At 41.8% G+C, this 13,205-nt stretch overlaps 1 protein-coding gene across 1 annotated transcript in view; it reads left to right on the forward strand.

Moving 5' to 3' along the window:
• The window catches only part of KCTD2 (potassium channel tetramerization domain containing 2), a 29,560-nt gene extending 20,548 nt beyond the window's left edge, over window positions 1–9,012 (forward strand). The window contains exons 5-6 of the mRNA XM_040330071.1: window positions 5,031–5,156; window positions 7,480–9,012. Coding sequence (XP_040186005.1) covers window positions 5,031–5,156; window positions 7,480–7,509 — 156 coding nt within the window. The 3' untranslated portion in view covers window positions 7,510–9,012. The remainder of the gene's footprint in view (window positions 1–5,030; window positions 5,157–7,479) is intronic.
• Window positions 9,013–13,205: the final 4,193 nt, after the last annotated feature.

Here is a 13,205-nt window from a genome sequence, read left to right on the forward strand (position 1 = left end):
ATCGTGCAGCTCTAATGATAAAAAAAATTATATGTATAATATAGTGTGTGTGTGTGTGTGTATGAGGAGGTTCCAAGTAATTTTCTAGCAAAAGATACAGATTTTTACTTGTAAATAAAGACTGTCAAAAAAGAAAGCCTGGCCCTTAAAGCAGGAGTTCATCCGTTTTTTTTTTTTTTGTTTTTTTTAACATTCGATTGAGGCTCATTTTGTCAAGGGAAATCGGGTGTTTTTGTTTTTTAAATCGAAGCAGTACTTACCGTTTTAGAGATAGATCTTCTCCGCCGCTTCCGGGTATGGTTTTGGGGACTGGGTGTTCCTATTTGATTGACAGGCTTCCGACGGTCGCATACATCGCGTCACGAGTAGCCGAAAGAAGCCGAACGTCGGTGCGGCTCTATACGGCGCCTGCGCACCGACGTTCGGCTACTTTCGGAAAATCGTGACGCGATGTATGCGACCGTCGGAAGCCTGTCAATCAAATAGAAACGCCCAGTCCCGCAGCCCATACCCGGAAGCGGCGGAGAAGAAGTTTTTGGGTGAACCTCCACTTTAAGTGGTTTTGCAATGTTCAGTGTAATTAGTTCAAGTAGCTTACCTTTGTCTGAAGACACTGTTTGAAGATCTAATTGTAGCCTGTTCAAATATGTAAAAATGTCAACACTGTACATATGATGCACTTTCACATGACTGTATGTGGAATATGGCTATCCTCTAGAACAGATCTAGAAAACTGTTGCAAAAACAAATACAGAAAGTTCACCAGTGTCCCATTTGCGTTGTTGTTGTTGTGTATATACACCGATCAGCCATATCTTTGTGACCACTGACAGATTAAGTGAATAACCTTGATTATTTTGTATCTGAAAGTCTGTGGGATTTATTGGGTAGCAAGTAAACATGATGTCCCTGAAGACTATGTGTTTATAGCACAAATAATGGGCATCGCAGTTTATGTATGGGGCTGTGTAGCCTAGATCGGTCAGGGTGCCCATGCTGACCCGTGTCCACAACCAAAAGTGCCTGCAATGGGCATGTGAGCATCAGAACTGGACCACGGAGCAATGGAAGAAGGTGGTCTGAGTCACTTTTTTTTTTTTTTTTCTTTTACATCATGTGGCTGGCCAGGTGCATGTGTGTTACTTACCTGGGGAAGATATGATACTAGGATGCACTTTGGGAAGAAGGCAAGCCTGCAGAGGAAGTGTAATGCTTTGGGCAATGTTCTGCTGGGAAACCTTGGGTCCTAGCATTCATGTGGATGTTACTTTGACACTAACCACCTACCTAAAGATGCTGACCAAGCACAGTATTCCTTGATGGCAGTGTCCTCTTTCAGCAGGGTAATGCACCCTGCCACACTGCAAAAATGGTTTGAGGTTCATGGTGTTGACTTGGCCTACAAATTCTCCATATCTCCATTCTCTAGAGCATCTGTGGGATGTGATCAAATAAAAAATATAAAGTCCAATCCATCGAGGCCCCACCTCACAACTTACAGGACCTAAAGGATCTACTATTGACTGCTTGGTGCCAGATACGACAGCATATATTCAAAGGTATAGTACTGTTCAAATTAGTTGGGACAAGCATGCAAGCACTGTTTCAAGACTCTTTGTTGGACCTATGCAAGTTTAAACATGCTGCAGATTGATTTCTGCATGTCTAAACTTGGTTGATAAGGTGCTCTCTGTGTTTTTAATGTTTTTACTTCAGTCTGAATTGAGCGTACTTGGAGTAAGGACATGATTTAAGTTGGTTCACTGTATTAATTATTATTTCTTTATCGTACATCATGGGACACAGAGCCTTAGGTATTTACTTAATGGGTAATAGGCCACCTTCAGGTGTTGACACTGGTAAACCCTAATTAAGGAAGTTTACTTCCTATATAACCCCTCCTTCCAGGAGCACATCAGTTTTTTCACCAGTGTCTATTGTCTAAAGGTGTTGGCACCCTCGGAGATATATCATAGGCAGAATAGGGGTAGAGATGAAGTTGGCCTTAAGTACTATTATCGGCCAAGTCACAACTTTATTGGTCTTATTTCAAAGACCACTTGCTACTCATTCTTTAGTCCGAGGCTTTATACAAGGGGTAACGCGGCTTAATCTGCCCGTCAAACCTCCCTTGAATCCTTGGGACTTAAACTTGGTTTTGTCTGTGAACCGATGCAACACATTCCTCTAGTCCTTCTGACAAGGAAGTTGGTATTTTTGGTTGCTATATCCTCAGCAATGAGGGTTTCAGAATTGGCTGCTCTTTCTTGTAAAGAGCCGTATTTAATTTTTCATGAGGACAGAGTGGTGCTATGCCCTCGTCCAGGCTTTTTGCCAAAAGTAATTTCAGGTTTTCACCTGAATCAAGATATTGTCCTGCCATCGTTTTTTTCCAAAACCATGTTCCAGGGAAGAAAGGTTACTACATTGTCTTAATGTGGTGAGAGCAGTGAAAATCTATTTAAGGAAAACTGCTCAGATTCGTAAGACTGATGTCTTATTTATTCTGCCGGAGGGTCAGGCAGCGTCGAAATCCACTGTCGCTAAGTGGATTCGGCCAGTGATAATTCAAACTTATGATCTAAGGGGCAAGATTCCCCCGTTTCAAGTTAAGGCGCATTCTACCAGGTCAGTTAGTGCTTCTTGGGCAGTGCGTCATCAGGCCTCCATGGCTCAGATCTGTAAGGCTGCAACTTGGTCTTCAGTGCATACATTCACAAAATGTTATGAGGTGGATGTAAGGAGGTATGAGGATATCTCCTTCGGGCGCAATGTGTGCTGCAAGCAGCAGTATAGATCCTCAAGTCTGGGTGTACCGTGCGGGTTGTTTCTCCCACCCCAAGTGGCATTGCTATGGGACGTCCCATTAAGTAAATACTTAAGGCTCTGTGTCCCATGATGTACGATAAAGAAAATAGGATTTTTATTACAGCTTACCTGTAAAATCCTTTTCTTGGAGTACATCATGGGACACAGAGGTCCCCCCCCCCTTTTTTGGGATTTAGACACATTGCTTTTGCTACAAAAACTGATGTGCTCCTGGAAGGAGGAGGGGTTATATAGGGAGTAAACTTCCTTAATTGGGGTTTACCAGTGTCAACACCTGAAGGTGGTCTATTACCCATTAAGTAAATACCTAAGGCTCGGTGTCCCATTATGTACTCCAAGAAAAGGATTTTCCAGGTAAGCTGTAATAAAAATCCTATTTTTGTGTAGTGTAAAGGTATATCACTCGCCGAAAGCAATAGAAAATAATTGCTTTGAGAGAAAATACTGAATTAACGGTTCAGAAGATGGCAAATGCAGTTGATGTTGGAAAATTAAAGTGTTTTGAGGATTGTGAACCTGTATCAAGAGACAGAGAGTCTGTGGCCGCTTCTCAGGAAGGACGTTGTGGAAGAAAAAGACTATGCCGAGGGATGATTGTCTAATCAGAAGACTAAGCATCATAAACCCAAAGACGATAAGTGGGGACAAGGGAGCTTGCATCTAATGGCGTTATTGTGGATGCTTCCACTGTGCGCCATATACACCTCCATTGTGGTTGCAGAGCCAGATGCCCAGTTAAGAAGCAGCTCTTGACACCCACTATGAAGAAGTGGTAGTTGCATAGTAGACAAGGTTGGAAAAAGACACAAGTCTATCAAGTCCAAACTATGCGTGTGATTTTTATGAAACCACTGCTTGTGGAAGAGCATATATATATAATGACTCTTACAGGAGAGAATTTCCCTTCCCAGGGGTAGATTTCCTCTCACTTCCTGTTTCCCTCCGTTTTGTAACTAGGGGACCGCCTGTATTTTGTTTGTCCCAACTAATTTGCACAGTACTGTATAGTGGCATCTATGCTTTGTCAAGTCAAGGATGTTTTGGTTTCATAGGGGGACCTACTCAATATTAGGTGGGTGGTCAAAAAGTTATGGCTGATCAGTGTATTTACTGCTTCTGTGCAAATATAAAAAACAATTCCGCGATATATATATATATATATATATATATATATATATATATATATATAACAATAATTTGGGTGCCCATGTAAAGGTCCCAAACACAGAATGTGTGCTAAGCTGCTCCCCTAGAAAGTGATGAAGTATATGTGACTTCTATGTGATACGTGCTAAAAAGTGTACTGGGGCGCTATGGAGTAATATGTAATTACACAACTTATCCTATAATATGCAACAACAAGTAAATTAATAAAAATGTGTCCTGTTGTACGTGATAAATCAATAGTAAATAAAGTCCCATTGGTGCAAACAAAGATGCAATATCGATGCTCGAATATCCTCTAGATATTCTTGCTGTGATACAAAAACCGTCTCCGGTCGTGCAAACTTAATTGATCTTCCACCACCTGGATAATTAGTACGACACCCAATTTGCACAAGTAGTAAATTGTGCTTACCAGACCTGGTTGACCTCATAAATGAAAGACTGTCAGATGCGCATGAGCAGGATAATGCCTGCAGACATATAAATCGACTGGAGCATGTACGATATCTCACCCTCGGAATGTTGAGATTTTAGAACATGGGATACAAACAGAGCTTCCATAGTGCAACGCTATTTTATTCAAATGGAATAAAAACACCAGCAAATTGGCTACTCACATAAAAAGTGCCCTTCTCCCGGCACTGCAAGCTTTGATAAAAAAAAAACACTGGCTCTCCCACCTCCGTGGCGGCGTACCAGCCGCCAGCATTGATGTTATATCTTTGTTTGCCCCAATGGGACTTTATTATTTACTATTGATTTATCACGTACAACAGGACACATTTTTATTAATTTACTTGTTGCATATTATAGGATAAGTTGTATAATTACATATTCCTCCATAGCGCCCCACTACACTATTATTTACTGCTTCTATATAACATTTTAGAACATAATTTTACACCATAATTAATGACCTTGAGATGGAGTTCATATTTAGGATATTTGATTTATGTTACAACGTAATGTTTACAACGTAAATGTGAATATTCTTTTCTGCCTAGAGTAATAATGTAATTTATTTTTCTTTTTAGCTTATTAATATTGGTTCTTCCTACAACTATGGGAATGAAGACCAGGCTGAGTTTCTTTGTGTCGTTTCCAGAGAGCTGAACAACTCTACTAATGGATTGGTCATTGAACCCAGTGAGAAGGCGAAAGTGAGTGCATCTGGTGAACTGTGTGTGCTGTATACAGTATGTATGTAAGCTTGTCTTTAAAGTTACAAAAAGCATGCTGCTGCCAAAGAAAAAAACTGTTTATAGGGAAACCTTGTTCTCAAGCAGTTCATCAGGACATGCAGATCGCTATATGCTACATTTTGAAGATTTTTACATTTAAAATGGATTTGAACTCCTAAAACCTCAGCTGCTTCTTTTGAGCACCAGTGACTCTGTCCTGTTCCAATTGCTTCTTCTGAGTTACGTTTACCTTAAGGAGCATGCTACACACATATTTGGGGTGGAATATGTTCCTTTCCACCCACCATAGCTTGCATTATCCAGGCATTTTACTTGCAGTCTGCTGATTGTGGGTGCAATGCTTTACAGGATTCAATTAAAAAAATAATAAATGCACCTTTTTTTACCTGCAAAATGTACTTTTACTTAAAAAAATTAATAATAAAAAAAGTTAACTTAGCCTTTTAATGACCTTTTGCTTCCTTGGTGCTTGCTCTGAGTATTGCAGTGGTCATAAAGACTATTTTTTTTATCTTAATGCATTCAAATGGTTCCAAATGTACCTCTATGCATTAAGATGTAAAGCACCTTCTGGGTGCAGCTCCCCCCCCCTTATACTTGAGCCCAATCTTGATCCAGCAATGTGCATTAGAGCATCAGGTCTTTCTCTTCTCATTGGTTCACACAACAGTGGGAGCCATTGAGGAAAGAGCGGGGCCAGGGCCGAGCTGCGCTCTGTGTGAATGGACAATGTCCATTTACAGGAGCGTGGCTCTTGGAGGCTTGCTATTGGGCACAGTCATTTAGGAGGGGGCAGGACCGTTGACAGGGGAACCAAAAAGAAGACGGTCTGGGCTGCAAAACCATTGCGCAAGCAAGCAAGTAAGTATAATATGTTTTTTTATTTATTTTTTATTTTTTTATTACAATCCTAAAAATCATTTTAAGGTAGAAAAATATTTGGGCATCAGTATCGCCCACTCAGGATGTAGGACCCCTGCCCCTCTATCTGAACAATGCTGATTGGCCCTGTGCTGATCACATGCACTTTCCCAAGACAAAAAAAAAACTCTAGCAATACAAACCAAACTGAGCATGTGCAGCCTGACTCCAAAGGCTCTGTCTTATCCGGACATGTTTTGGAGTCAGTGGAAGATGAGGAGGATCTGTGATCAAGATCAAGCAGCCTTTTTACACATTGCAGAGGATTAACCCCTTAGGTTCCACAGTGAGTATAACAAGCATGCTTTACTGCATATACAGACTGATTTTACTGTTGTGGGTTTAGTATCACTTTAAGTGATGTATTAGAGCTTTTTTTCAACTCTGGCTGCTTGCAGTCCTCCCTTCAAAGAACACAACATTTTGTGACCTCCCAGGTGATTCCATTTCTGCTCAGGGGGTATGTATTTGATGCATTGGACTCCCAGTAAGTGGGTTGGATAGGGCTGGATATAATCACTTGGAGAAGTGAGTCTGTGGTTGATGAATATTGTAGAGTGGTGCTTAAAGTGGAGGTTCACCCGGAAATTGCTATTTTTAACCTTAGATTGATGCTCATTTAGTCTAGGGGAATCGGCTAGTTTATTTAAAATCAAAGCTGTACTTACCTTTTTAGAGAGCGATCTTCTCCGCCGCTTCCGGGTATGGGCTGCGGGACTGGGCATTCCTATTTTGATTGACAGTCTTCCGAAAGGCTTCCGACGGTCGCATCCATCGCGTCACGATTTTCCGAAAGTAGCCGAACGTTGGTGCGCAGGCGCAGTATAGAGCCGCACCGACATTCGGCTTCTTTCGGCTACTCGTGACGCGATGGATGCGACCGTCGGAAGCCTGTCGGAAGACTGTCAATCAAGAAGGAACGCCCAGTCCCGAAGACCCATACCCGGAAGCGGCGGAGAAGATCGCTCTCTACAACGGTAAGTACTGCTCAGATTTTAAAACAACTAGCCGATTCCCCTAGACAAAACAAGCATCAATCTAAGGGTAAAAAAAAATGTATGGGTGAACTCCCGCTTTAATAATAGTTATTTTAATAACTGCTGGTAAATAGATATTTGGGCTTTAAGATAATGTAATGATCATACACAAGACGTACTGTATATACATTTCCTATACCTGGTAACATCATGTGAATATAAAGTGACATTGTTTCAAATGTATTTTTAAAAGACACTTTTTTTGGAGTGATCTGTTGTAAGATAGTTCCCAGGGATGATGAGCACTGCTTTATGTCTATGCATTACATTGAATGCTATTGCCCCATAGCTGTTTTAGGTTTTCATTGTTTCTGTGTTTCCAGATTCTTCAGGAACGAGGATCTCGGATGTAAGGAAGAACATGGACTGGAATCTAATTATCAGCTCTGTCCAGACTGTAACCAAAGCCCTCACTGCCGGCCGAGCTCATGCGCTGTATTCCTCAGTGATCCCCTTGTCCTCAGCAGGCCTTAACACCCCCAAAATAAAGAGGGGAACCTTGTGAACATAGTAACACAGACATTGTCTTCTCTTGTGGGCCTGTGCTTTGTATTTTCAGGTTATGTAGGAATGATGTCAGTTATTGTGGGGTGCAAGTGTTTGGGGTGGGAGGTTAAAATCTGCTTGTTTGCAGCTACATGTGTATTTTTTTTTTTTTTTTTTGTGTCCTTTTTCTGTGGCCTGTCATCGTTTTCTGCTGTGCTCCAAGGACTTGCCGGAACCTGGCATGTTCACTGCCTTTCTGCTTCATAGTGGATTCTCTGGCCTTCCAATTGAAATCTCTTCCTTTCTGACAGTTGCCAAAAGTCTTTCTGTTTCCTGTCTCTAGGGCTGCTTACAGGGCAGTCTTGTCCTCGGCTGTGCTATTATCGAGGAACCATCTCCTAGAGACTCATGTTTGATACATGCAGTTCTACATACAGCTGGATCTCAAGAAACAAAATTACGACAATTGTGGACTTTTACTGAAATGATAATTTTTACAGCACAGAATGCTGCTTATACCCCCCATGGTTACTATTCAGCAATTCTTATTAAGGGAGCATATATAAGGTATCTACAGTGCATGCATATACTTACAGTACGTAGCATGGTATTGTGTCCAGTTTGCAAGCAGGGTTGTGGATATTGTCTCAGTTTGGATTGCCAGCCTCAGGCTGCTTTTTCATTGAGCAAAGCACAAACTTTCTTAACATTCCTTCTGTACAGAGAAAAGATGTGGAGCCAAGTAATTTATGTTGTTGATGTGGATGTAAAAATTTGTCTTGCAAGAACTGTTTCATTGCCAAAGCTAGTTTGTAATTTTGAATGTGTCATCTCTCTCCTACACTCCTCTCCTACCTTTAACTGTGGCTGCCAAGTTAATCTGTTTGCAGTATGCCTGTACATAGTACAATACATTATTTGTATCTAAAAAGCATATCTTTGTTATGATATTGAAAAGGGAAGAGGTCAGCACACTGCAATTACTCAATGATGAAATCATTTTTTCTTTAAGCTTCAGTAGATAACAGAGAGATAAAATATATTTGTATGAAGGTATCTAGCGTGATAATACTATGCCGCTGCACCGACTTTTACTCACACCTGTTGGTTCTTGCATACTTTAAGGCGGACTTGCCATTAAAATAATTCAGAAGGTATGAATGCGGGTCACTGGATCCAAAGTTAGTGAAACTGAACTAAGTGGAGTAGGGACTGTGCTGAAGAGCACAATGGCAGCCTCGAACCACAAAGAGGGCTCTAAATGGTGCTTTGGACGGTACCCAGGTTGTTTAGGAAAGACAAGTGCATCACTACTAGTTTTGAAGTCCGCTGCTAAAGCCTGTTTGCAGCGCAATAAACGATTAATTCAGCTTTCTTGCGTCCTTTCTCTATCCGTATTCTAAGGCCTGATGAAGGAGGTGTGTTTATAGCCCCAGAAATGTGTTGGCTTTTTACAATGACATTTTATGACAGCATAAAGTCCACAGGATTATTATTGGTGTGGCTCTTGTCTTTCCTCTACTACCAAGTGTTCACCTTTTACAAAAGAAATGTAGAGGTGTACTAACCCCCACCACTCCGGCTGAGCTGTGAGTTTCCCTGTAGCCACTCCAGTGGTCCAAGATTACAAATCGCTGCTCTTCTCCCACTTCTCTGTGCAGCAATTCCGGGACCGGACCTGGAAATGTTACACAGAAGAGTGGACATTTGAAACCCCCGGGCCTGCTGGAGCAACTGCAGGAAATACTGAGAGCTTAGCTTTGCCAGAGGTTAATACAGCTAGGACTGAGGGGTTGGGGAGGGTTTACAGTGTTACATGTCCCTTTATGGTTACACACACCTCTTCATTGTATCTATAAAGGCAGCCATGGCTCTCCTTGGGCTGAACTACAAATATGTCTACCTTTTTGTTCTTCTCTATTATTATTAATTATTTATTTTTACTTTTAATTAGTATTGCTATAGCTCTTTTCTCCCTGGGGGCTCAAAATAGTTAAGAGGTGAGGCAGCCCACTGAGTGTATGCTCAGTTGAAGTGGTTGTAAATTTAAGTGGACCTTGCCAAAAAATTCATAAAACACAGGGCGACTATTAACTGTGAATGCAACTGTTAGAGTGTACCAACGTCCTGATACTATGGAAATGGGAATTAATCTGGGCTAATAGAATGGACTTTTGGCGGTACAAGTGATTAGTATAAAAATCTAGAAACATTTATTCATAAAAAAATATGCAGAAAAATATACATAACTTCGTGAAAACAGTACATTATCAGCATATTATCTCAGTACATATAAAGCAGGCATATGCAATAAGCGGACCTCCAGCTGTTGCAAAACTACAAGTCCCATCATGCCTCTGCCTCTGGGTATAATGCTTGTGGCTGTCAGACTCTTGCTATGCCTCATGGGACTTGTAGTTCTGCAACAGCTGGAGGTCCGCTAATTGCATATCCCTGATATAAAGCATACTACAAAAAAGCTTATACTTATGACATGAGAACATATGGCACAAGAGAGTATATGTAAACTTTTAATCCTTGAAACTGAGTTTGATATGCGGAACAGTAGGTCTTGCTTTTACTCTCGACATGTTTCGCGTACAGGACGATTCATCAGGAGCATAGAGGTAGGTTAAACAGGTCTCCGCAAAAGTATGTGGATCAGACCGTTAATAGTAAGGTATGGTATATACAGCGCTGTTACCTAAACAGCCTTTGGGCATGTGTTAGGTACTTTAAAACACCGTTGTACATGAAGGTAAAATACTTTGGCTATAGCACGGTTGCTTGAAAGATGGTGGTAGGGGGTAGGCAAACGGTTACGCCATCCAATGTCCCGAGAACGTGTCCCAGTACTGGAAATGAAGTGAGTCCAGAGTAGCGCAACAAAACTAATAGGATATTGGTTATGAAGAAAGGTTGTGAGCACTGAACTTATTCTCTCTGGAGAAGAAACGCTTGAGGGGATATTATTTCAATTTACAAATACCGTACTGGTGACCCCACAAGAGGGATAAAACTTTCATGGAAGGGAGTTTAACAAGACACGTGGCCACTCATTAAAATTGGAAGAAAAGAGGTTTAACCTTAAACTGCGTAGCGGATTCTTTACTGAGCGGCAAGGATGTGGCATTCCCTTCCACAGGTGGTGGCTTCAGCGGGGAGCATTGGTGGTTTCAAGAATCGGTCACCTCCCCCCACAGTTAGAATCACTCACTAGGATACACATTTAACCCCTTGATCACCCCCTAGTGTTAACCCCTTTCCCTGTCAGTCATATTTATACAGTAATCAATGCATTTTTATAGCACAGATCACTGTATAAAATGTGAATGGTACCAAAAGTGTCCGATGTGTCTGCCGCAATATCGCAGTCATGATAAAAATCGCATATCGCCGCCATTACTAGTAAAAAATAAATAATAAAAATGCTATAAATCTATCCCCTATTTTGTAGCCGCTATAACATTTGCGCAAATCAATATACGTTTACTGTGATTTTTTTTTTTCTTTTTACCAAAAATATGTAGAAGAATACACATCGGCCTAAACTGAGGAAAACATTTGTTTAAAAAAAATTGGATATTTATTATAGCAAAAAGTAAAATTGTGTTTTTTTTCAAACTTGTCCCTTTTTTTTGTTTATAGCGCAATAAATAAAAACCGCAGAGGTGATCAAATACCACCGTATCTCTGTTTGAGCATACGCTTAAACATACGCCGGCGTAGATTCTGAGTTAGGCCGGCTTATCTACTGATAAGCCGGCCTAAATCTTTGTGAATCTACCAATTTGTCTGTTCACACATGGCAATAATCTGTTGGTGGCTTCTCACGTTTGCTTTACTGTCATGCCATTATGCCAAACTCCTCCAAAGACCAGCATTTCTAAAGAAGGTAGAGGAGTCACCTGGAGTGTCCACTTGAAATCCGCCATGGCTTGTTAAGATATGGGATATCCTTCTGGACTCTTCAGAAGCCTGCTCCGAATGCCTACAGGCGAGGTTTGAGTTCTTTGAGCAAGCATGCTATAGGCATGCATTTTGGCTATTTCTGTCTTCACCGGCATTCAGTGAGCTTCCAACGCTTAATTTTTGATCAGATGCCTTCAATCACCCTGCGGTGCCTCTCACTGAAAATTATTTACTTGTGGCTATGACATCAGCATTGGTTTTTCTTGGGGTTTAGAGAACCTATACTCGCATACTTCCCAGACAGGATGGTGCTCATGCCAATGCTCGAATTTGTGCCTGAACTGACCTTCAGAATCCATATCACACGAGAGGTTTTTCCTCCTACGTTCCCTTTGGGGAGTATTCAAGAAGTTAGCCCATCGGTTGTGGGCTAAGCTCTAAAGTATTTAATCAAGGTGACTCCTGCCATCAGGAAGTCTGTGCATCTTTTTGTCATTTTCAGGTGGAACACATAATGATTTCATGGCTTTCAGCAAGATCATTATCTCTTGGTTGGTAACCTCATCTCCTTGGCCATGCGGGTTATAGGGCTGGCTGTGGCAGGAGAATCACGGCACTCTCACTAGAAGGGTTCGGACCTTGAGAGTGACAGCAGGTGGGTGTCTCAAACAATGCAGCTATGTGGACACCAAGATAGTCATATTCATGGCTTAATGACTATTGAGTTTGTCTTGGGTATCATGGCTTCTGTTACTGTTTTAGTCAGAGTTGTGGAGTGTGTAGCATTATCCCTCCCCTGTTTTGGCTAGTTAAATCCCAGCTGTGTTGACATGGAGCCATCAGGAAAACGGAAAATTAAATTCAAATACTTACCGTAATTTTCCTTTCCTGACAAGCTCCATGTCAGCACAGAACCCGCCCAGTTAAGTAGTAATAGTTATGAAACGCTGAGGCCGAGGTGAGTGAAAAATGTATAGTTAAGTCCTGATCACGTGTGGGTGGGTGGGGCCTCACCCAGCTGTGCTGACATGGAGCTTGTCAGGAAAGGAAAATTACGGTAAATATTTGAATTCTATTTTCCGTTTTAAAGGCTCAAGAAACCTTTACAGGTGTTTTGCGTTAAAGCGGAGCTCCACTCTGAAGTGGAACTTTTGCTCATCGGAACCCTGCCCCCCTCCGGTGTCACATTTGACACCTTTCAAGGGGGAGGGGGTGCAGATACCTGTCTAAGACAGGTATTTGCACCCACTTCTGGCCATACAGTCCGGCAGGTAGACTGCGGGCAGAACGTCAGTTCCCGTCCACCCCGTTGTGTTCTCGGAAACACACGGCTCCCAGAACACCGCGGGGACCAGTGAGCACGGCGCAGCGCGACTCGCGCATGTGCCGTAGGGAACTGGGCAGTGAAGCCGCAATGCTTCACTTCCTTGTTCCCTCACCGAGGATGGCGGTGTGGGCAGCCGAGAGACGAGCAATCGCTTGTCTTCTGCTGCCGACGTCGCTGGACTCCAGGACCGGTAAGTGTCCTAATATTAAAAGTCAGCAGCTGCTGGCTTTTAATAATTTTTTTTGTTTTTTTTTACAGCGGAGCTCCGCTTTAATTAGATGATTAGAATGTGACACCATGTTTTATTTTATTTTTTTACTAAAG

The sequence above is a fragment of the Rana temporaria genome, chromosome 12 (genome assembly GCF_905171775.1).
Source record: "Rana temporaria chromosome 12, aRanTem1.1, whole genome shotgun sequence".
Lineage (NCBI taxonomy): Eukaryota > Metazoa > Chordata > Amphibia > Anura > Ranidae > Rana > Rana temporaria.